At 40.1% G+C, this 24,753-nt stretch overlaps 1 protein-coding gene across 1 annotated transcript; it reads left to right on the forward strand.

Annotated features, from left to right (window-relative positions):
- The first annotated feature begins 8,199 nt into the window (after nt 1-8,199).
- LOC149027362 (uncharacterized) lies at nt 8,200-23,251 on the forward strand. The gene is made up of 3 exons (XM_089162116.1): nt 8,200-8,558; nt 21,652-21,732; nt 22,397-23,251. The coding sequence occupies exons 1-3, from the start codon at nt 8,400-8,402 to the stop codon at nt 22,730-22,732; spliced, it is 576 nt and encodes a 191-aa protein (XP_089018242.1). The 5' UTR covers nt 8,200-8,399; the 3' UTR covers nt 22,733-23,251.
- The last annotated feature ends 1,502 nt before the right edge of the window (nt 23,252-24,753 follow it).

Consider the following 24,753-nt stretch of genomic DNA (forward strand, 5'->3'; position numbering starts at 1 on the left):
AGATTTGGAATTTATGCAGAGGAAAAGTCAAACGATAGGTAATTAGTTGGATCAGAATTACCCAAAAACAAAAAAATTAGTTGGATCAGATATACCGTATACGACATAAATCTGTGATTTCTTTATTTTTATTTTTTTTTTTTTTTTTTTGAGTTGGTAAACATGTTTGAGATGCAAAGAGCCAATGAACATGGTTTAGCTTGACTGGAGCAAAAATCAGTTTTTGCCAATGGTGGATTAGTAGAGCGGTTAAAATTCCAACTTCTCACGAAGAGGTCCTGATTCGCATCCATCCAGAGGCATCTATATTAGTAATATTCCCCACCCTTATATATAAACTCTTTGGATTCAAAAAAAAAAAAAAAAAATCAGTTTTTGGTTTGGCTGGGTTGGGCCCTTAGGGAATGGTTTGAGCAAATTGATATTGGATTGGTATTAGTGGATTTGTCATGTCGAGTTTGGCCCGCCTGGTTTTTTTTTTTTTTTTTTTTTTTGGTAAAATGTCACAGGCAAGGGTTGAACCCACAACCTTTCCACCAAGAAGTGAAGTTCTCAACCATTTCACTAACCCTCGACTATATTGAACTATATTATATTGAGTGGACCAATCAAATTTAGGATTCAATAACCCCTATGGGGTCTTTCTCGAAAAATACACATCAGAGTTACATTGATGGTAGTTGGTTACAAATGTTGCTAGGTTGGAGCATTTGATGTAGTCGTGCCTGTGGTGCCTAGTTTTAGACGAATGCCACATGAACTCCATTAAATGGCAATCGCACAAAAGAATAGTTCGATTCCAAACAAGAAAAAATTGGTTTATTACATACAAGTTGGTATAATTTGCACATGTTCTTTTGTGCTACTAAAATTTATCAGATTTCACATGACATCTTTCAAACATTAGACACCATAGATACCATCACGTTAAATGCACCAACCTAATAAGACCTATTTATTAGGTTTCATATTTGTAAATGATAAGGCTCTGATACTAAATTATGATTTCTTTGAGAGGAAATTCTTCCACACTCATATAAATGAGTAGGAGATGTATATTATTAATATTATATAAATAACAATTCAAATATTTGAATTTGAACTACAACTTGTTTTCAATCAAATTCTACAACTTGTTGATATTTCAACTATAATTCAAATTCTTCTTGATCGATTGGAGATAAGATCAATCGATGATAGAACTAATTATAATGGATTTGAATTTGAATTAAAAGACTTGTCCATTATAATATCCACCTAAGCAGGATATTCAATGCAGGCTCCGTTATTTTACTAACTTAACCCCTAAATAAGATCCAGTTTCAACCCCAAAAAAGAAAAATCTAGTTAATTCATTCCTAGACTTGTGTTTTCATAATCTTCTTGGTACCCTGTATAAATATTGACTTAATCGTTGAAGGCTCATTCTTAGCCAATCAAAATCGATCCACTCTCATCTTCCATTGTTTTACAAGTTCTTTTTGACAGATCAGGACAGATTTTGACACATCAGCATTCAACATATGCTAAAAAAGGACAAAAGAATTTAAATGTTCCGGAGTTGATGACCAAATACCGCCTAAAATTACCCAAAGTTCTTTGGCCAGAAAAGAATAACAATATTTCCTTTTTTTTTATTATATATTTTTTTATATTTTAGTAACCAATAATAATAATATTTCCTTGCACGCCGGGAAATCTATCCAAAGACGCAGCAAAAAATTTTAAGGTAATTTGGACACTAAGGTTTGGTTCAGGTCACTTTTTTAATTTGGTTTATCGATCCTGGTCTCTAAGGCTTTGCCCCGACTAATTTGGACAGTAAGGTTTGGTTCAGGTCACTTTTTTAATTTGGTTTATCGATCCTGGTTTCTAAGGCTTTGCCCTGACTAATTTGGACAGTAAGGTTTGGTTCAGGTCACTTTTTTAATTTGGTTTATCGATCCTGGTTTCTAAGGCTTTGCCCTGACTAATTTGGTGTTCGACCTAGTCACACACCTGGCTATGGTGGGTGAGTTTCACAGCGAGAATTTTTTACATCCACAAGGTTTCATCCCGAAACATTGTTTAAGCGGACCAAGTTACTTACCATTTGGACCAACTCCCGTTGGTGGTCTAGATCACTTTTAATCCAAAAAAGGTTTCCTTTTGCATATGGTTCCCCTATGGTTTTTATAAATAATTAATTAAGGACAAATCATAATTTTGATGACCAAAATACCCTTATGGTGCAATGGTCAAGATTGTATCATTTATGCCATTTCGATCTAACGGTTTATGTTAAAAAGACAAATTATAATTATAATTTTAATATTTTTATTTTATATTCAAGGGGCTTAAGATTTTAAATTTACAAAATTATGCCCTTTGATTAAAACTCAATGAAATATCACTTCCATTAACCAAAAAATACCCTACGAAGAATAGCCATTCAGAGGAAGATATATGCAAAATTGCAAAGTAAATAATTTCTAAAACTAAAATAAAATATTCAGCTTAGATAAGAACTTACCTGTTTGAAGTTGTAGAGAATAAGGAAAGATGTTCGAAATCCCAAAGAACCTCAAAATCCGAAACCCAGGCAGAAGCTCAACTGTATCCCTAATCGATTGATTTATGAAACGAAATTGTAAGACAAACTCGTGCTGCCATGAAAACGTACCCGGCAGATCTAACGGTTCTACTGAATTACATTTATCTTTAAAATTTAAAAATCTTTGTAATTTACAGCTGCAAGCCCCTAATTTAAAGTAAATTTACAAAAAAAAAAGAAAAGAAAAGGCAAACTTTGGAATGATCCAAAAACGATTCGGATCAAGGAAACCCTAACCCCATTTTACGTGGAGATCTCACAAGGTTTGCTCATCTTCGAGAATCTGCAATTTTGTCACCTTTTAAATCCAACAATAGAGTTAGCGTTTGAGTCTTCCGCAAGTGGTTCTATTGTATTTTAATTTCTACAGTTTCACTTCTATATTGATTAGTTTTTGTTTTTAATTTATGTTCGGGAACTGAAGCTAAATTTAGGATTAGAGTAAGAAGCTATTGTTAAGGAAATTATGGTGCTTTAGATTCAGTTGACCTGGATTGAGCTTCTAAGTAAGGAATTGGGATTTCATTGAGTTTCCATCAATGATATAGTTTTGTAAATTTGAAATATTTAAGACCCTTGAATATAAAATAAAAATATTAAAATTATGATTTTAATTTGTCCTTTTTATATTAGAATGATATACATTGTACAAGCTTGACCATTTCAACATAAGGGTATTTTGGTCATCATAATTATGATTTGTCATTAATTAATTATTTTTCTAAACCACAGGAAAATAAAAAAAAAATTTCGAACCAAACGTGACCTAAACCAAACCTTACGGTCCATATGAAAATTACCCAAAAAAATTCTACGTTTTTACTGACGTGAGACAGTGGATGGCTACCTTTTGCCGTAATAAAAATGTAACGGTTGGCGATCTTATCATGCGGGCCCACCTCAAACTCAGAAAATCATCGATTACCTAATCCTCTTAGTCTTAGCTCTCGTTCATGTCTTCTCTTCTATTCTTCGCCCCTGTGAATCTGTGATGGCCTGATGATGAGTGTGACCCTTCCCACTCCTTGTTTCAAATAAGCGGCACAAAATTTCGAGAACTGAAAGGAATCTATGGGTCCCACGAGAAGGACAGACACGTGCTCCTGTCTTTGGTTAATGCCCGATGACTTGGTTATTCGGGATACACGTAGGACTGGTCATTGGTGTCCCCACCATCACTTAATAATTTTCCCACCAAACAAACAAAGCATACAACAAAGTAATTAAGGAGCACAACACGTGCACACACACGTATACATTATTTAATTGGAGGAAAAAGAGCAGTGAAAGTTGAGGGGCATTTCAGTCATTCAGTCCGAGACACAGACCATGACCTAAAATGTCAAGGGTTGTTACATTGATAGAGCGTGTTTGGTAGTGGGGATATGGAAGAGAACAATTTTGGCTTGAACCGTAAAAACAATTGGAGGAGAGAGGGTGAAGTGGTACCCATCCCAAACACACACTAGAGAAAATAGAGATTGATGGTGGGTCTTGTACTATTTATGAGAGTCTATCAATTTGATCTTCATCGTCAAACTAAATTAATACATTGACCAAGGTTCAAGATTAAAAGTAACTGTAATAACATTAAATTTTGGTACAAACATGGTCATGGTCCAGTATATCTCTGAAATGTCATAAAAAGAGACTATTTATGTAGAGCTCGACTTCAATGTTAAGCAATTAATGCGTAGTACTGTGCTGTGCTATGAACGATTGAGATTGATATTTCAATCAAAATTTTGATCCCAACCATTCATTTTTCAAAAGTGTATTTTTACACATTTTACTGTTGTGCACCACAAAGTAATTTCAGTCCATTTGGGTGAAACCGAATTCGTTGCCAGTTGATTTGTCAAATTACCAGAAATTCAAACTGTGATTATCTGCACGAGCGGTTTGATTAAGACTTGAAATGGAAGATTGATGGAACAATGGGAGAAGGACGGAAAGAACAAAAGTAGGGCCCAGGGGCTATCTGTCAGTTGGGCCTAGGAGGACTAACAGACCCACCTTTTGTTGACCGTAGGTGAAGAGATTCTAGTGCATGCGTGAGGTTCTTTTACAGTTTTACTCTACTATCACAACAATCTTTAGATGATATACATGTGTTAGTGTTAAAAACTGTAGATATTTATCAAAAGCCTATTCATAACAGCAAACAAGGTGGTGAGCTACTGTTAAGATTCATTTAGCCAATTTCTTGTCACCTTGTGTGACCAACCGCTATTATTGATGCTTTCTTTTTTCTTCCTCTTATGGTAAAAGAAAGAATCATTGATATCTCTACTATGAATATTAGGGTGGATTCCTTTCCTTTGTATGTTTACGTTCGTCACTTGATATTCTTTTATGAGAATACTTCAAACATGGGAGAGGGTTTGCTATAATTGAGAGTAATTGCTTAGTCTTAGTTAGTCTTAATTAGTCAGTGATTAGTCTCTTAATTCTCTCTGTAATTGCTTCAGCAAGTTAGAGGTCTGTTCACTGAAGTTGAAGTCTTGCTTTTTATAGAAAAGTAGAACTCTTTATGTTGGACTTGGACTTGAGGGATTGAAAAAGGACTTTCTGTTGCTGTCGACTGCTACAAAGCCGGTGTGAGCAGTAAAGCCATAGCTACTAAGCTAAGCTAAGGGGTCTACCCTTTGATTGATTGTTCATGTTTGAATGATATTTACTAGATTGGTCCCTGTTGTTTTCAGATTCTGACCCGTGTGCTCTTATCAAGATTCTCTTTGATTATTAGTTTTTTCGGTGAGATGTGTTGACTGTTTTTTAAGGGAAGAGCTTCTACAGCACTGAAGTGCATGCAGTCATGGTGGAAATGAATGATTCAAGTGAAAATCTCGATTATCCGAATTTTTTTTTTTTACTTTTTCAGTCATATCTACTTGTTAAAAAAAATGAAAAAATGAGCAATCGAGATTTCAATCTCAACCATTCGGCTCGCCGTGGTCATCATAGCAACATTGAAGCTGAGCACCTTTTTAAGGCTTTCTTTTTTTTGGTAAAACCTTTTTAAGGCTTTCATGATAATGAAAAAATGAAGTTGCCAACTTTCCACGCAAGTGCATGACAGTCATTTTCATTTCCCAAACAGGAACCTTACAAATGGGCTTGGGCCCAGTCAAGCCCATATAACCGCAAAAATCAAATGATGCAGAATAATACACAAATTAAATATTTAGAAAGTTTTGTCCGGAAGGTAACAAACGAAAAGAAAGCTGAGATGTGCACGTGTGTACTAGTTAAATGCAAGTAAAACTAGTTCGTACTGGCTCTGCATCATCCAAAGGAGCCAGCTGGCCTTGCCCTGTGGCCATGAATGGTCTAAATCGAGCTCTGGATCTAACTGTGTTGGGGCAAACAGGTGACACCTGACAGATGAGACTTTCCAAAAGTCCAGAAAAGATACACGTTTTAGGCAACTGAAGTCCAATTGATTATCAATTAGGGCTTTTATTGCATGCCCTGCTGCAATCAACTTTAATGGCTGCTGTTAAAAACATTTGCTAGGAACCCAGAAGTACTAAGACCAAATGCTTAGAAGATGTACCAGTGCATCCTCTTTTCAAGCATCAAATGCAGCAATTACCGGATAACTCTAATCTCGTTTTAAAGCTTCATCTGTAAATGCTCTGCCTTTGAATGGTGTGTCTTCTAGGTCTCTTGATGTTATACTCAGGTAGTCTCTACTACCTTTGATGTAAATGTCAAAGCCAAAAATGAAATGCTTTCTCTCTGCGTTATAAAAGAATTAAAAAAAAATTGCTAAAAGCCTAAAACCATCTTAGGAAAAAGGAGTTTGGATCACCTTTCCATCGAATCCGGATCCTCATCCCGTAGGGGTAGCACAGAGTGCTCTCGATGGATTCCCGACCACACAAAACAATGGGGCCCACGGATGAAATTTTAAATTTTGTTTTTTGTTTTTTGCAAAAAGTGTTTTTTCACCGTAGGCCCTACTGTTTTGTGTGGTTGGGAACCTGTCGGGAAGCTGATCCGAACTCCTTTCCGTCAGGATAATACAATGTTATTCCATTGAGAGTCCAGACGATCAGCTACCCTAATGGGGAGCACGATGTTTTCAATAGGGTAGTCACATGGGACAAATTGTGGGTCCCATCCTTATTTTTTTCAATAATTTTTCTTGTGACTTTTTATTTTTGTGGTAAATAAGTGTTGAGGGAGCACAATGTGCTCTCCTTGAAGGAAAGTGATCTGGATTTCTTCCTCCATATTTCTCCACCACAAAGTAGTGATGAGTCCCACTTTACTAATAAAATAAATCAAACGCTAAACCCCAGTAGATCTTGCATGAGTCTCACCACTATAATGTGGTTAAAAAACGTCGGAGGAGCATATTATTCTCCCGATGAGGAGATGCAAGCTCCGAGAAAAGCTCACACCTTCTTTTCTTGAAGTTCATATCAATATAGAACACGATGAAAGCATTGGGGAGATTTACTAATATAATAAAACTAGTATTCATTTGGTAATGTTATTTCTTGAAAACTTCATTATTTTTCTATAATTGTTTTCTAATGTTCTCATCAAAAGAATAGTGGTATGAGCAAAATTTAGGCCGGACGGCGAGATCAAAACCATCAAACGATTCAAACAGGGCAGGCAAAAAAACGGGAGCCAAGCTGGAAGAAATCAAACTCAACAAACATAGAGTCAGATTCAAATGTTTAATGTTTTTATAGTAGAAGGAAACTGGTTTCCCTCTCCCTAATCCGATTCACGTTTTAGGTAAAATGGAATCTCGATTCTGATCGGTTCACAACCAAACGGGTATAAATTCCATTTGTGATCTAGAGATTTGAAATCTCTGGATTCATGTAACCAAACAGGCCCTTAACTATTTGATAAAAACTTGTGCTCAAAATGTTTGAGAAAGATACTATTTGTTATTAATGCAAAAAAGGAGTTGGAAGTTCTGTGTGAATGAAATTTGTGTCGAGTCATGAGTCTCCCCTTTTGTTTCTAATTTCCAGACTTGTCCTTTTGCTATTGAGAACGATAAAACAAGTCAAAAAGTTTTTTCCTTTTTAGCAAATAACCCTTCTTAAACACGAAAATCAGACTGGTTCGTTTAGTGAGAATGATAGAACAACCCATTTTGCAGACTACTTGTTGATTGTTTTTTGATGTTTCAAGAACAACAGAAAGCTAAAAACAATTCCTTGGCCCATTACCATGGCACCCTTAGTTCTTACAATTTGGCTCTATATAAATAACTCCAATGGAGCAGTTTCATATCGTTGGGGGAAGGTCCATTTCAAGCCCATTCATGTTTGTAACAGCTGATATGAGTGTGGACTCCTCAGGTATATAGTCACTGTACCGGCACTGGGTTGGGCCTTCTCCATTCAGCTGAAACCGGTCCTGAATCCACTAAAATTTGTAGTTATACGGGTTGGATCTTGGGCCAATATCACTTTTGGAATAGGCCCAAATTTGACGGCCCATTTACTGATTACCTGTGAAGTTGGGCCCCACTTCTCATGGCCAGCCCAATTTGACCCATTTAACACTCCTTTAAATGCTTGTCGTCTCGCTCTCTCTCTCTCTCTCTCTCTCTCTCTCTCTCTCCGCTTCTTTTCTTGCGCGTGTGCGTTTTAGCTTTCGTCCATATAAGTATATAACCAACCAACGCAGCGTTTCCTTGGTACCTACTGCTATTAGATTGCGAGAGAAAGAAGCAGAGCAGCGTCGTTCGCTAGGTTTTCTGGGGGTTTGCGTGAGCGCTACATCAAGAGAGGATCCCGGGAGAATCACCGAAGAGGAAAGATTTTAGATGGCAAAGAAGAGGAAATCCGATGCGACTCGCCTAGACGAGGTCGATCGAACGATGTACACCACTTTCTGCGGTGCCGCTAATTCACTTTCGCAGCTTTATACCCAGGCTATGAATCAGCAAAAGCTCGTATTTCAGGCTGGAGAACGTCATGCCATGGTACGACATGATTCTTTCATAAATTTATTGATTTTGATTTGTAATTTGGGGGTTTAATCGAACTGGTGTTGGTTGATTTGTTAATTTGGCTTGATCATGATTGATTTGAAGTTTTATTATGTTTCCTCTCTGTGCTTGTAAGATCATTGAACGAATATTCTTTTAGGTTGAATGGATGAGAGTAAGTCGTTTTATTTATAAGAATTGATTGTGCTCCCCCTTTTTTTTTTAAAAAAAAAAAATTTTCTGTATGGAACCTTGAGAGCCGGATATTGAGATGACACCTTAGAGCTCTCCAACCAAATTGGAATAACGGATGCGCACACAAAGAAAGCAAGACGGTCCGGCCTAGTTTGGCCGGGGAACCGCCTCCGCGCTCAAATCAGCCTAGTAACAATAATGGTTCTTGAGAGAGTTCTCAAGACGTAATGAATAAGTACTCGGATGAAAGTTCTCGTACCTTTCTCCATGTTGGAGGTAGGTTTATATGAGTTACCGGAGGCGGTGATTCCTAGATTCCGGATCGATAGTTGAGGAGTGAGTGTAGTGGAATAACGGCTCCTTCTTTGTCGCACCGATATCGCCGTATGATGACTCACCTCCCCAACTCGGAATAGATATGCTGAGTGTTTATGAGTAACAACTCTTCTGACTTAGTCGAGAGTCTCCGAGAAATGCTAGAGTTGGATATTTTTCCCAAGTGTGGCACTCTCCAACGAAGAAAGAACGCCAAGATGGAGGGCTCTCCCGAAGAGGCCCCGGGACCTTCTTTAGGGAAGAAGTGAGCCATCTCTATGGGAGGTGTTCTCCCGATTGAGGCCCTCGGGACCTCTTCAAGGAAGAAACCGGATGCAAAAGAGAGGTGTATTTGTCCCGAGGAGGCACTCGGGACCCTTAGAGGGAGGATCATCACCCGAGGGAGGGCCCTCTCCCGAGGGGGGCCCCTCGAGCGGGGGCCCTCCCCGAGCGGGGTGTCTCTCTCCCGAGGGTAGAGGATCGGGACCATATTTCCCCACACAGAGCCCCCCATTCCGTGCGATTGACTTCTCGAACGTATGGAATGCTTTTCTCATACCTCTTTGAAGGTTTTTTCTTTTGAAGAAATTCCAATGCGTCGTCTTGAATGATAGCCATCATTTCTCTAAAGTCTCGTCGAGTCGAGAAGCCCCCAGCCTGGTTCTCCGAGAGATGCCATTGCCTTTATTAAGGGTGACTACCCGAGTGAGGTCCCAAGTGTGACGCCTTAGAAATTCCATCTCATGAGAGTCTCACTTGGATTTTCATAAGAGGTGGGGAAAACTCCCGAGTGGTTACCTGAGCGAGGTCCTGAGTGTAACGCCATTGAATAATTCCATCTCATGAGAGTCTCACTTGGACTTTCATAAGAGGTGGGGAAAACTCCCGAGTGGCTACCCGAGCGAGGTCCCGAGTGTAACGCCATTGAATAATTCCATCTCATGAGAGTCTCACTTGGACTTTCATAAGAGATGGGGAAAACTCCGAGTGGCTACCCGAGCGAGGTCCCGAGTGTAACGCCATTGAATAATTCCATCTCATGAGAGTCTCACTTGGACTTTCATAAGAGGTGGGGAAAACTCCCGAGTGGCTACCCGAGCGAGGTCCCGAGTGTAACGCCATTGAATAATTCCATCTCATGAGAGTCTCACTTGGACTTTCATAAGAGGTGGGGAAAACTCCCGAGTGGCTACCCGAGCGAGGTCCCGAGTGTAATGCCATTGAATAATTCCATCTCATGAGAGTCTCACTTGGACTTTCATGAGAGGTGGGGAAAACTCCCGAGTGGCTACCCGAGCGAGGTCCCGAGTGTAACGCCATTGAATAATTCCATCTCATGAGAGTCTCACTTGGACTTTCATAAGAGGTGGGGAAAACTCCGAGTGGCTACCCGAGCGAGGTCCCGAGTGTAGCGCCATTGAATAATTCCATCTCATGAGAGTCTCACTTGGACTTTCATCAAGAGGTGGGGAAAACTCCCGGGTGGCCCCGAGCGAGGTCCCGAGTGTAACGCCTTCGAACTCTCTTAGGTTCTTCTTTGATTTGAAGAGCGCTCCTGGGTTCTTAAGCTTGTTAAGAACTCTCCCGGGCTCTTCTTAAGAACGCTCTTGGGTTCTTGAACTTGTCAAGAACTCTCTTGGGTTCTTCGTTGATTTGAAGAGCGCTCTTGGGTTCTTAAGCTTGTTAAGAACTCTCCCGGGCTCTTCTTAAGAACGCTCTTGGGTTCTTGAACTTGTCAAGAACTCTCTTGGGTTCTTCGTTGATTTGAAGAGCGCTCCTGGGTTCTTAAGCTTGTTAAGAACTCTCCGGGCTCTTCTTAAGAACGCTCTTGGGTTCTTGAACTTGTCAAGAACTCTCTTGGGTTCTTCGTTGATTTGAAGAGCGCTCTTGGGTTCTTAAGCTTGTTAAGAACTCTCCTGGGCTCTTCTTAAGAACGCTCTTGGGTTCTTGAACTTGTCAAGAACTCTCTTGGGTTCTTCGTTGATGAAGAGGCTGGGTGAGGTAAGAATGGGCTTAAGAAGGGAACTGAAGAACTCTTGGGGGAAAGAGGCGGGGAGGAAGAATGGGCAAAGGGGGAAAAGTGGAGAGGAGGAAGAGAATAAAAGAGAGGAGGGGAAAAGTGGAGAGGAGGGGAAGCAGAAAAAGAGAGTCTACGGATTCAGAGAGGGGGGAAAAGGGGAGTGAGGGGTGTAAGTTGAATAATTCAAGAGAAAGATGGAAATGAAGAGTGATTTATTGAAAATCAAATGGCCGACGGCAGACAAGTCCAGGCATCGAAAGCGCCAATAAAGGCCTTGGGATTATTTTGTGGGCTAAAGCAGACCCAAGCAACGGTACAAGGCATATGAGCTAGAAGGGAACACACAGAAGAGGGGGACCGATCTTTTATAAAGTTGTTCTAATAATGGTGAAAGGATAAGTAGCCTGGCTCGGAAGGATATCATTCTTCAAGTATGCTAAATTGGGGTCATCCAACTAGCTCTTTTAATATCCAGTGGGAATGTAGGAATCTAACGAATATAAACGGGAGCTAAGGTCGAATATTTGGATAAAGCCCACGGAAACGGACTTCATTTTCCTGGAATTTGCTTATCTCAAGATGATCGAAATAATGGGAAATCATCAATTTTGGCTAAGTAATTGCCATTCTGTTCCTGCCTGAAGAGAACGATCACGATCAACGAGTCGGGACTCAACGGACTCTTAGGGCTGGAAGTCTTAGTTGCTAGAGGGTTCATACTCGGCCTCATTATTAGAGGCTTTAAAGTTGAATCTTAATGCATAATGAATAGTGAACCCATCGGTGATAAGCATTAGTGTCACTCGAAGAGTTGGAGGTCAACATGAAAGTCCATAACTCGGACCGTGAATTTACGAACAGGCATGCTATTCTAAGAATAAGTGGAAGAACTTGTCCCTTTAGGGGACGAGTTCTATACTCAATGATACTCGCCAACTCAATAGCCCAGGACCATTCGGTAAGGGTTTTGAGTATCTTCTTCAAGGGAAGTTGGTAAGACTACAATTGGATGAGCGGAAGTAGGTGAGTTTCGAGATGCGATACAAGTGCTAAAGCTTGTTTATCCACATCGGATATCGTGTCTGGCATCTATTAAAAAGACTTACGAAATAGATAGGGTTTTGTGAAGACCTCTCACAAGACGCTGGAGAAATGGCTAAGATGTGAATAATTGTTCTCGTTGAAGGTGGGCTAAGAGAGGTGGAGTCCGAGCTCTCCTTCAATTCTCGAACGCTGGACATCATCGGTCCATAAGGTATTTTTGCTTGAGCTCTTAAGAGCTTGAAGAAAGGAAGATTTCTCAGATCGTGAGATAAACGTTAAGGGCTACTCTTCCGGTTAGACATTGGATGTCTCAACCGTCCTTGGGACTCCATCTCGAGCAAAGCTTTGATTTTCGGGTTTGCCTCAATTCCTCTTCGGGATACCATAAACCCAAGGAATTTTCCGGAAGAAACTCCGAAAGCACATTTCTGGATTAGCCATGGTATGTTCTCAAAGTATCAAAAACTTCTTCAAGATCTTCCAAATGACTTCTCGGACGATACTCTTTATGAGCATATCATCCACATATACTTCCATATTTCTTCCTATTTGGTCTTTGAAGACTTTGTTTACCATCTCGATAAGTGGAGCGTTCTTCAACCGAATGGCATTACTTTATAAAAGTAACTTCTCGATCCGTCATGAAGGGTATCCTTGCCTGGGATTCATCATAATTTGATTATATCCGAATAAGCATCCAGAAGCCAATACCAGCGGAGCGCGATCAAAAGGTGATCCAGGAAGTGGATAGCAATCCTTTGGGCATGCTTTATTCAAGTCCGGTAACGAACATTCTCCATTTGCGTTGGCTTTCTTCACCATGACACATCGCCAACCAAGTTGGGCATTCTATGGGTTTTATAAAACCCGATTGCTCTAGTTTCTCCACTCGGTGATGGCAGCATGTTTCTGAGCGAAAAATTCCTTCTTTTTGGATCATTGGAATTGCATCGTCCTTATCCATAAGCTATGTTCGCAATTCTTGATCTATTCCGGGCATGTCTGGCCGACCAGCGAATACATCTAGGTTGTTTTGGAGAAACTCGGTGAGTTCTTCCTGAATTAGTAGGTTGTTGGACCGATCATAGTCCCTCTTTGGAAGATCGGATGAAGTTGAATTGCTCAAGCTTTTCAACGGTTGGCTCTGCATAGCTTCTTCATCCGATCATCGAATTTCAAACCATGAGCCGATCTCTCGGCTTTTTGACTTTCTTAAGATAATTCACATAACATTGTCGGAGAGTGGATCGAAGAGCACTCGACTGGTGGTTGGAAACTCAACTTCATATGTGTTGGAGAAACCACCGCCCTAAGGCGTTAAGAGTTGGCCTCCCGAGTAGAACGTTGTAAGCTGAAAGGTCCGAACCACCATGAATGTTGCTTGGACGAGCATCCGAGGGGAGGTCCCGATCCTTAGATCCAATTGGATAGTCCCTTGGATATGGCGGACGACCCGGCGAACCCATATAAGTGAGTCCCGCATGGAGTCATCATCTCGTCCTCAAACTTCAATTTCTTAAATGCTTCATAAGATAGTAAGTCGGCGGAAGATCCCGTGTCCACGAGAACTCGGTGAACTTCTCGGTTTGCCAATTTCACTTTGATAACTATAGCATCGTCGTGAGGAGAAGTGACGCCCGAGATCTTCGTCGGTGAAGGTTATTGGATCCGGGCATAGGTCATTTCTTCGTTTTCTTGGCAATTGCATCGATCCAACGAACCGTGCCTTTTGCTTCGCCTTCTTAATGGATTCTTCCGTCGGATTTCCCAAAACGATGTAAATGGGGGAAAACTCCGAGTGTCGGGTTTCTTCTCGGGATTCTTATCGCCCTCTCGGGACTTTTGGATCCGAGTCTTTTAGTTGATCTAGGTGGGGACTTCTCTCGATCTTGTCGCTTCTTCGAAGATATTTTTCAAGTTGCCCTCCGGATGAGCTTCTCGATCTCGATCTTTAGATTCGCACTCATCCGTATGGTGACCGTAGTCTTTGTGGAAACGGCAATACTTTGTCATATTCCTATCTTGAGTCGGGCTCTTATCTTGCCCGGCCACTTCAAATTGTGTTATCTCCGATCGTAATAGAATTTCGACCTCTTAGTATTAAGAGGTGTAAAGTCTCTTTCTTTCCAAACTCCCTTTTGTCATCTCTTGCCCGAGCATTTGAATTCGACCTCTTTCTCCATTATTCTTCTTGTCCTTTACGCCTCTGTGGACTCTTCTGGGCCGATAACTTCGCAACCGTTGCTTGTTTTTGGCATTTCTGAGAAGTGCTCCATAAGTCCTCGGCTTGTCTTGGAGTAATACCTCGAGCAAACGTCTTTGGGTTATTCCACTCCAAGCGCATTGTACGCCATCGTATCATCCAATTCTTCGACCTCAATAGCCACTTTATCGAATCGAGAAGAAAGTCCCGAACGGATCATTTGGTTTTTGCCTGATGGCAAAAAGGCTATCTGCTGTCTTCTTACTCCGATGCAACTTCGGAATCGGGCAATAAATTTTCTCCCGAGTTCTCGAAAGTTTTGGATGGATCTTGGCGGTAGGCTAGAAAACCATTTTATCGCCGGGCCTTTGAGAGATGCCGGGAAAGTTCGGCATAATAGCTCATCTTCTCGGCCAATAACAGCCATGACCGATTTAAAATAACTAATATGTTCTCGAGGATTGGACTTACCTTCAAAGGGAGTGAATGTCGGCATGATAAAGTTCGGTGGAAGAGGTGCTCTCATGACTTCTTCGAGAAGGGTTCTCTATCAACCACATCATAGTCGTCATCGAGGTCCCGATCATCAAGCCGTCTCTCCATGGCATCTAATCTTCTCCCGAGACCATGCGCCTCTTGACGCACTTGCGGAGACCGAACACTTCCAAGATCAGAATATTGGGAAGTTGGTCCATGAGAAGATCCATATTGACTAACCGACCCTCTCGGGTTATTAGATCTAGAATGGCCTCTTCCGTGACTTTCTCCTTCTTGCTCCCGAACTCCTTCATTTCGCGCCCTTTCTAGGTAAATCTTGAGTTTGCCTAAGCCCAGCCAAACGGTGGAACACACTTCCCCTCGACCGATCCTCTCGGGGACGTGGCTCTTCAATATGCACTCCTTGAGATCTTTCTCCAACCGTTCGGCTGGTCTCCTTGGTATTCAGGGATTTCTCCTTTCTTCATTCATCGGGCGTTGCCTATCCCGAGTCCGACGGACGGCTTCACGCCTTCGTCCCTCTTGGGAGTTTCAGGGGGTCCGGATGGTACCCCGATCTGATGGACTAAGCCTCGAACGACTCCTTGGAGTTCCAACATTTGTTGTTGGACTTCTCTTTGCATATTCGCAAATCGGCCCTTGTCGCTGGAATGGAGGTTGACTCGAACCGCCTTCTCCAAATGGAGTTGGAATAGTTAACGGGGGATTCTCCGGAACTCCTTCTTGATCTTCCTCTGGAATAGGAATTTGTCGATCTAGAGAAGGGAGAGTTTGTTCTTCAACACGTCCGTTTTCTGTCTCCCTTTCTCTCGCTCGAGTGAGAATTTGAGAACTTGCCACCCGAGGTGTGGTACGTCTCGTCATGACTTTTGTGACGTTTCCCACGACGGCGCCAAATTGTTGCGTATAGAACTTCTTCGAGAGCCGGATATTGAGATGACTACCTTAAGAGCTCTCCAACCAAATTGGAATAACTGAGATGCCTGCACACATAAAGAAAGCAAGAACGGTCCGGCCTAGTTTTGGCCGGGGAACCGCCTCCGACGCTCAAATCAGCCTAAGTAACAATAATGGTTCTTGAGAGAGTTCTCAAGAACGTAATGAATAAGTACTCAGATGAAAGTTCTCGTTACCTTTCTCCATGTTGGAGGTAGGTTTATATAGAAGTTACCTGGAGGCGGTGATTCCTTAGATTCCGGATCGATAGTTGAGGAGTGAGTGTAGTGGAATAACGGCTCCTTCTTTGTCGCACCTGATATCGCCGTTATGATGACTCACCTCCCCAATCTCGGAATAGATATGCTGAGTGTTTATGAGTAACTAACTCTTCTTGACTTAGTCAAGAGAGTCTTCTGAGAAATGCTAGAGTTGGATATTTTTCCCAAGTGTGGCACTTCTCCAACGAAGAAATGAATCTGCCAAGATGGAGGTGTCTCTCCCGAATGAGGCCCTCGGGACCTTCTTTAGGGAAGAAGTGAGCCATCTCATATGGGAGGTGTTTCTCCCGATTGAGGCCCTCGGGACCTTCTTCAAGGAAGAAACCAGATGACAAAAAGAGAGGTGTATTTGTCCCGAGTGAGGCACTCGGGACCCTTTATGAGGGAAGAGAATCATCAACCCGAGGGAGGTGCCTCTCTCCCGAGGGGGGGTGCCTCTCTCCCGAGCGGGGGTGTCTCTCTCCCGAGGGTAGAGGATCGGGACCTACCCAGAAGGGGGGGGAGGGGGGGGGGGGGGGGGGGGGGGCCCTTGAGAACTAATCATGAAGAAAGTGATAGTCAAACTCTATATGTTTTGGCAATGTATGAAGATGGCATTGGCAGCCATTTGGCTGGCTGACAAGCTGTGATAGATGACCAGCATGGGTGAAGAAGGGGGTACCTTCAGGTCTTTCAGACGCTGTAATCGCCAATGTTTTATATTTGACCTGGCAGCCATGGGTTGTTTCTTTGAGGACCAAGATATTAGACTACGTATAGAATCCACTTGTAGAAGGTCATGTATTTGGACACCCAGCCCAATCAAGGCTGTAAGTTTTAAACAGATACTAGCTCCAGTAGTAGATTTCACATATCCAAGAATAGATGTGGCTGCCTGGAGATGATCTGCAGTTGGTTTCTGCATAAATTGACTATCATTATTTATGGCATATGCAATTTCTTATCTTGTGATTCTAAGATAGTTTAAAAACCCTGTGAGTTGTCTATATTTATGGGTGTAAATGGAAAATCAATGATGCTTCCGAATTCGCATCCGCATTCGCATCCGTTTAGGGGTCTTCGAATCCGTCTGATTATTAATAGGATGTGGATATGGTAGACCCCTTCTTACCAATTATTATTCATCTGATAAAATTATCCGATTAAGTAAATTTTTAGATTTATTTTTCTTATTTTTATAAATTTTTTACCTGTGACTATTTTTCTAGATTTTCTACTAAAATAGCTACCAAAGTTGCTAAATTCTGAAATTTCAAACCTAGCCCTCACAAATAAAGCGATAAAGATGTAAACAGGTATTCAATTTGTATTCATGTCCATTTAGAATAATCTACTTAAGAAAATAACTATCCGATTATTATCCAAATCCGATTGAATCCGTCCGAAAATTTATAGGATATTATCTGAATCCGTCCAAATATAATAGGATGCGGATATTGGTGTTACCACTATTTGATCCAAATCTAGTCCGTTTACACCCCTATCTATATTCAGTTGGATTTAGCAATGCCTTGCCAGAGGTTGCTGATGGCTTGCCTCTAGAAGCAATTGGGTGGTGCAAGGCTTGGAATTTTCCATTCCTGTGGATTGAAGCAATTCAAGAGAGTATTTATTTTGAGTAAGGAAAATACCCTTGTCATTTCAAGTGGCTTCAATTCCCAAAAAATAGTGAAGCTCCCTAAATTGGTCATGGTGAACTCTTTACACAATAACTTGCCGAGAGATATAAACATGATTGGTTGTTGGGTCCAAGCACCAATAGTTTTTGTGAGAGGGACTATAACCAAGAAACACACAAGCCTTTGGCTTGGGAGGGGGTTTGATATCTCTGTAGGGCTTTAAGTTAGGGTAGCATAAACAACCGAAAACCCATAGCGTAGTGTAATCTGGGCAAGCTCCAAGAGATCCTCATATGGAGTGTGGCCTTGCAAAATTTGTTTTGATGTTTTCTTTCGGAAGCACCATTTTGTTCCGGTGTATGAGAACATGAAATTCTAGTCACAATATAAAAACTGTCAAGATATGCTTTGAAACCTCCTCTAGTTAACTCAAGGGCTCCATCACTTTAAAAAAACTTAACGTGGGTAAAAAGAAGATTTTCAGCCATGGATTTAAACTGCTGGAAACACAAAAGTGAATCAGCTTTTAGTTCCAAGGGATATAGCTGAGTAAAGTGACTGAAATCATCCATAAAATAATATAAGAATTACAATCATTACATGGAAAGACTTCATGAAGTTCTCGAGCCTTCAACGCAGATCAATGATCGGAAAAGAGAAAACACCCTACCACTCTGCGAGAAGAAATGAAAGAATGAGTGAATTACTTGTTCTTAAAATAAATAAAAAAAAAAAAAGAAAAAAAGAAAGAAAGAAAGACAGACATGACGTTGAGCTTTGTTAACCAAACATGTGGTAGAGCAATTAATGATGAAGGATGATGTTGAGGGATAATGCTTTATGCTTGCCTAACGTGGTGAAACAATAATGAGGGGAAATTATTGAGGGATAGATGTTGAGGGATTTTGCCTTGTACCGTGGTAGATAGAGCAATTAATGAGGCCTTATTAATTATCTTCACTTTCTTATTCGGGTTTTTGGATGAAGTTTATCTCATAAGTCGGCGAAGAATAGGGATGATCAAGACGTTGATGCCACAACAAGGTGATGATTTATTACTGTAGAAAGGCCAAAGGATCAAAGGATGTCCTGTAACTATGGGATTGGGACTTTATAATGGTAAGGGTTTCTGCTACATCCTTCAACCGGCCTGTCTCGTGACCTGGATTTAATTCCAATCAGCATAGAAACTTTTCTTAGCTTCACTAATCCTAATCTATAAGGAGTCCACTTGCCACCTAATTTGTCAAAGAAAGCCCTGTTACCATATGAAAGAAATGCTTTGGCACTATGCTGTCAAGCCTTTCAAGTCATATTAGATTATCAGTGATGCACGAATTTGGACCCTAAATCTTCCCTAAACTGAAAATGACATTTATTTTTTTGGGGGAATTTGTACATGGTAGAAACTTCATATTATATATACAAATTACTTGAGAAAGAGAAGTCTGAAAGGGAGCATAAAACCTATGCATGGACACAAAGGGTGGCAGAAATGATTGTCCTGCTCCTTATGAAGGAAGAAGCCGCACCCTTGTTGGCAGAACTGGCGTGCTCCCATAGCATGGGTGCTACCTTGCTGGTGTAATTCCATGTGTATCATTAGTGTATCGTCTGATAAGGTATGTCTCTTAGAGTCACCCTTTCGACATGCTGATGCTTGCTACCTAAAACCTTGAAACTAAATGGTCTTAGTTTGAAAAAAATATACTGTTCTTCTAGATTTTTGCCCAGTGTTGATTGTGACACCAGTGAGTTGAGTTTGAAACATTTAGACATGATTATTTGAAGATTCTCTTTTGTCTTTAATCTTTAGAATGTCGAGGATGTAGATTGTGCTTATCAACAGTGACGACCCCTGGCCCTGTTGGTCTTCTTGATGCTTTATATTCTCTTAACATTAAGGTTTGGATGGAGACTGTGACACAGAAACCGTAACATCCTGAAATAGTATCCCAAGGTTCTGAATTTGTAGTTACCCTACTTCTGGTATTTGATTCTCTGCCACATTGGCTTTGGATTTGTGGTCATCAGAGGAAGCATTGGATTTGCCAACAATATGCCTCTATCCAAAGTCTTATTCAACCATCCAGTGGTAGGCTCTTGAGGTAACCTACCTGGTCCTAGCTCAAATTCATTGCACATAAAACATATCCAGTTAGTGATGTACATGGATGGCCAAAAATACAAATTTTATTTGCATTTTCATCTGTTTAGGCTCTCTGTATATGAAAATTTTCTATTTTAATACCTCTCCATATCCTTCCAAAAACTAATCAGATGTGGATGCAGATATCGATTATTTTCTTAATGCCCCATCAAAAATGTACTTTTTCACTTTGATATGGCAATAGGGTTGTACTAATGATCAACAGTCACATGGACTCTAGGTAACATTGTAGTAAGGTATTAAAATTAATTAATTAGGCAATGAACAAAGGTTTTTCCAGGAATTCTCTAAGAGTTTAGCATGCGTCTTAGATGTCATTTCCATTAATATCCTTTGGTTATTTCAATATTGTAGGCTAATGCCCACTTGTAGATATATAGCCAATCTAACGACTTAGATTCAGGGTATCTTTTTCATTTCATTTTGCTTATCTACTCTTCAGCCTATTTCAATTCTGATATATAGCTCTCAGCTCTGCTCCTACTTTGAATTACAATTCTGCCCCTGTTGATGTTATTCTAGATTTATCATCAAGGTTTCAGTTTTGTTTCACACCTGATTTCTTGTTATAGTTAACCTTTAAACCTGGAATTCATTCTCTTTGAAAAGATCTTGATTGGTTACTGTTTTGATTACTCAAATACGGTACTACATTACCATCTGATTTTCATGAAACTTCAACTTGAGGGTTTTGGGTGAGAGTTTCTTCAAGATAGAGCTTCCTGTATGTAGCAGCAGTTGAAGCTCTGAAAGTAATCTATTCCCAGACTGAAATGGAAGGTTGAGGGAGTGAGAGTTTCAGATGAAGAGTCTGAGGGGCGAAGGTTGTTTTCGAGGCTTAGGCTTCTGAATTGTTCCAAGAAACTTGATAGATCAGACAATTGTTCTCCAGTTATCCTGCTGCAACATTGCTTTGATCCATTCCACCTGTTTCCATGTTTTCTTATATAACAGATTTTCGTAGATTGTCTTCAGTTTTCGTATCTGAGAAAAGGGATGTAATTTTGGTTTATTGGTTCAAATATTATCCAGATATAAACTACTCAATTTGGAGATGATACTAGTTTTTAAAGTTGTTTTTCTTTTTGGGACAGTTTTTTTATAATTCCATAGGATATTAGATCGGTTATGGATGTGATTCGGTAAATAGACTTGGATATGGATAGTTGTAAATCCAAGCCAAAGCCCAATCCATTTACATCTGTATTTCGGCCACAGCCGGTCTTGGTTCCCCCCCTCACTTTGGTTGGGCTTGGGTGGCATTTGTTGGATATGTGGTTTTATTACGGTGTAGGCATAAGCATAAGTTTCTGTTCTCAAATGAACAACTATAATTTGTACATCAAGTAATTGGTATTCTACTAGAGGCAAGTGGTTTAAAATCCAATGTGGCAATCAATGTAAAATCCAGGATGGTGTAAATATTCAAGCATTTCCTTTGCTCCATGGATAAAATAAACTACAAACTAACTGGATAAGAAACTAGATTCTGGTTAAATTTCCTTTCAGTGTTTGCTAAATGGACCTCTCTTTTGCTTTGGGATGTGTCAAGGAGTTTATTAGGAGGAGAGGTGAAAGATTGGGTGGGTAGTATTCCTATATGAGCAATGCAAATGGTTATGAAACAGAGAGGTTACAAAGATATATATGGATGCACCAAAAAGGTGACAGAAATCATCCTTTTCATAATGTTATAACTGACTGGTTAACATTAGCATGGCCATTCATGCCTTTCGTTTTCGTTTTCTACTCCTTTTATTATGTATTCTTTTTTCTTTCTCCCTAACCTCCCCTTGTTTTATGCAGGATAGAGTTTACCAGTGGATCTTGAAACAGCAGGAGGAAGGATCAAGAGTAATAACAACTGATATACTAGCTTATCTCCAGGTTCTGTTCGTTGACCTGTTCTTTCTCAATGGCTCTTTTGTGTGTGTGCGATCCTTTTTCTTTTGGATGAATGAGGTTTATGATCTTTAGTTTGCTTCTTCACCTCTTTTTGATCACATTTGTTCATCCTGATAATCTAGTACTTAACATTGTTTGTTTTTATGCTCTTTGAATATTTATTCAAATTATGCTTTATAGAATGCAAACCATGATTAAGTTCAGGTTAGATATGCTTTAAATGTGAGCCTGCTTATAAACGTGTTTATCAGTGACTACACTGACAGTATTTTCAGAAACAGGCTAATACTTGTCTTATCCTGTGTTCCATTGTGTGTGTGATGCATAGTAGGATGAATCATTGTCGCTTCAGTAAAGGATATGAATATGGGCCTGCACATGTATATTACTTGATCCAGTACCATATATTGCTCAGGAATTTAGTACTGTCCTGAAGATTAGAATATGTGCAACAATGTTTGAAATGTTGTTGGATCGAACCACCAAATGTAGATTATCTGAAACCCTTATGGCCTGTAGATATGTTTGGGTATTGTTTATGTATTATCAATGACTAAAACTATGTTTTGACCATTTAGCAATCAATTGTTTTCATTGTCATACGGCTTTAAATTAAAAAATAGAAGAATTTATGTGATCCTTGCAGAATGAGCTTGACTACAGTGGAGAGGATCCCCCAATGTCTCCCAGAGTGCAGTCCCAAATTCAACATTGCCAGCCTATGACACACTTTCTGAATTCAGGCATTCCAGTTTCTTCTGGATCTTTTGGAGCAGCCACCATTGGACAGGGTCCACGGACTGGACATTCTGATAATCAAGCCAAGAATTCAGTATTCTCAAATGCTCTTTCAAGCCCTGTTTGCCGTAGTCTTCAGCATTGTCATTTGGCCCAAGGAGGCAGGGATACAAGCCCCCCCTGCTCCAATGACTCATCTATGGATATGCATGCGGAAAGTCCTGATCATGAATCTTCATACTGATGGTTGGTGCTGCAAGTTTGTTGCTGTGTGCGGGTTCTAGTGTTCGAAAATTTGGGTCTTATTGTTTGCTTCAAGCTAAATGTGGAAAGCAGGTATCGGAAGATTGCTCCTTGTGAGATCAGCGTGTGACGCATGTCTGGGTGTGGGGTATGTGAAATGTTTTCATGAATTGCATAATGTGGGTTAATGAGCGTCAAAACTGTCAGATATTCGATTTTAGGTTCTCTGTTTAGAAAGTTGCATGTTACTATTGTTGGTGTCGTTGAGATAGTTGTAGGTAAAGATTTGTTTTCTGTTATAGTTCAATCTCCTGGTGAAAATGTAAATTTAATGTCTCTTAGACTTTCATCATTTGTGGTTATGCTAGATTTCTAAGGTCAGGCCAACTACTGATTTATTTCGATTCAGTTGAAATCCATACACCAACAGCAGTGAAAGCGAGGTTATTAGATTTCGAAGGAAACCTGACTAGAACCTTGCAAGTAACTTTCCCTACTTGTAGCTATCTGTGATATCTGTGATAAATTCTTTGGATTTTCAAGAACTGGTAGATAACTGCTTAGTGGAGATGCTTTTGATCCATTAAGGTAGTGATAAAGCATTGGTTGTCATTGCATATTGGCATATTCGGTGTCAAGATGCCTTACCAACCATATGATGATAAGGTTAGCATGCGGGCAACATGGATGTAATACCTCTCATGGTTATTTGTGTCTCATATTCTTTACTTTTTCTTCAAAATTTCCGTACTCTCTTCACATTTTTTTCCTTCAAAAAATCATATGAAGATCAGTACCGGAAGGAGAAAACCTAATTACCCTCATACCTGCATGGTCAGTTGGTCGAACTCATGATTGGGTTTTTTCTATTTTTTGGTTTGGCCATTGTGGTATGGCTCAAATGCCAAAGTCGTAACTTGGGGCTGGAATTAATGGGGTTGAGCCTCACTAGCACTGAAACTGAGTGGAGATTTTTTACCTAGAGGTAATTTAAGGGGCATGACCTTAATGCTGTGCATCATTTACTGTCAACGGTTGAGATCGAAATTTTGTCCGTCTGTTTTGTAGGTGGTTGGAAGCGAGATGGACGATCGAGATTGAAATCTCGCTTGAGATTTTGATCTCGACCGTAAGCAGCATAGTGTTGTACATTAAACTACATTAAACATTAAACTGTGCATTTAATGCGCAATACTGAAATTGAACTTTAATTTAAGAATTACCTCCAGCTCTTGTGTTTGGGAACCATTTTTGGCAAGAAAGAAAAGGTCTGAATTAACCAAATGGGGTTTTAGTGGGTAAAATTTTTCATGATGACACATCCACAAACCCCAAGCTATGCGTGGAAGGTGGAACGTAACTGGATTCTTAAGTAGTGATTCAAGAAAGAGAGGGTATTTATTTTTAAAAACTAAAGTTTATAGTATAGAATTGTATTAGAGTCATATAATTTTTTTTTTGGTAATGAAGTCGTATTTATAACGGATGAGCTGAGGAAACAAGAGAACAAAGCGCCCAAATCCAATCCAAGGATCGGTTATATTTTTGGATCTAAGGTTCATCTGGGCCAGCTTTCGCGCACCACGATTAACTCTATAGGGGAGCTTTTATATAATTAATAAAGGCAGAGCTTCGCCCCTGGCGGGGATTCGAACTTTAACCTCCTATGTGGAAGCGTTGGTCTTTTGCCAACTGAGCCACCCTTCAGAGTTAAATGGGTTGGGATGTGAGCAATACAAAATGACTTTATTATCTTTCACCATATGATATTAATTTGACATGCCCATCATCTATTCCAAGATCACAGGACCGGATTTTTTGCCCACTCTAAAGCTTGTCAATGAATAAAACTTAACTCCAAAGAAACTGAAAAGAAAGTTATTTTTCTTATTTATTTGAATGTTAGGTTCATTTGGGCCACCTTATGTGCATCTTAACTACATCGTCAGAATTTTTTTGTATATAATTTATACATATGATAAAATTTTGTCCTTGACTCTAAAACAATTTAAACTCTTGATC

This window comes from Hakea prostrata, chromosome 1 (genome assembly GCF_041222555.1).
Source record: "Hakea prostrata isolate BN-2017 chromosome 1, UWA_Hpros_2, whole genome shotgun sequence".
Lineage (NCBI taxonomy): Eukaryota > Viridiplantae > Streptophyta > Magnoliopsida > Proteales > Proteaceae > Hakea > Hakea prostrata.

Coding starts and splice junctions, on each gene's coding strand:
- LOC149027362 (XM_089162116.1), top strand. CDS start 8,400: ATGGCAAAGAAGAGGAAATCCGATGCGACTCGCCTAGACGAGGTCGAT. Junction 8,559..21,651: donor CTGGAGAACGTCATGCCATG/GTACGACATGAT, acceptor TGTTTTATGCAG/GATAGAGTTTACCAGTGGAT. Junction 21,733..22,396: donor ATATACTAGCTTATCTCCAG/GTTCTGTTCGTT, acceptor TGATCCTTGCAG/AATGAGCTTGACTACAGTGG.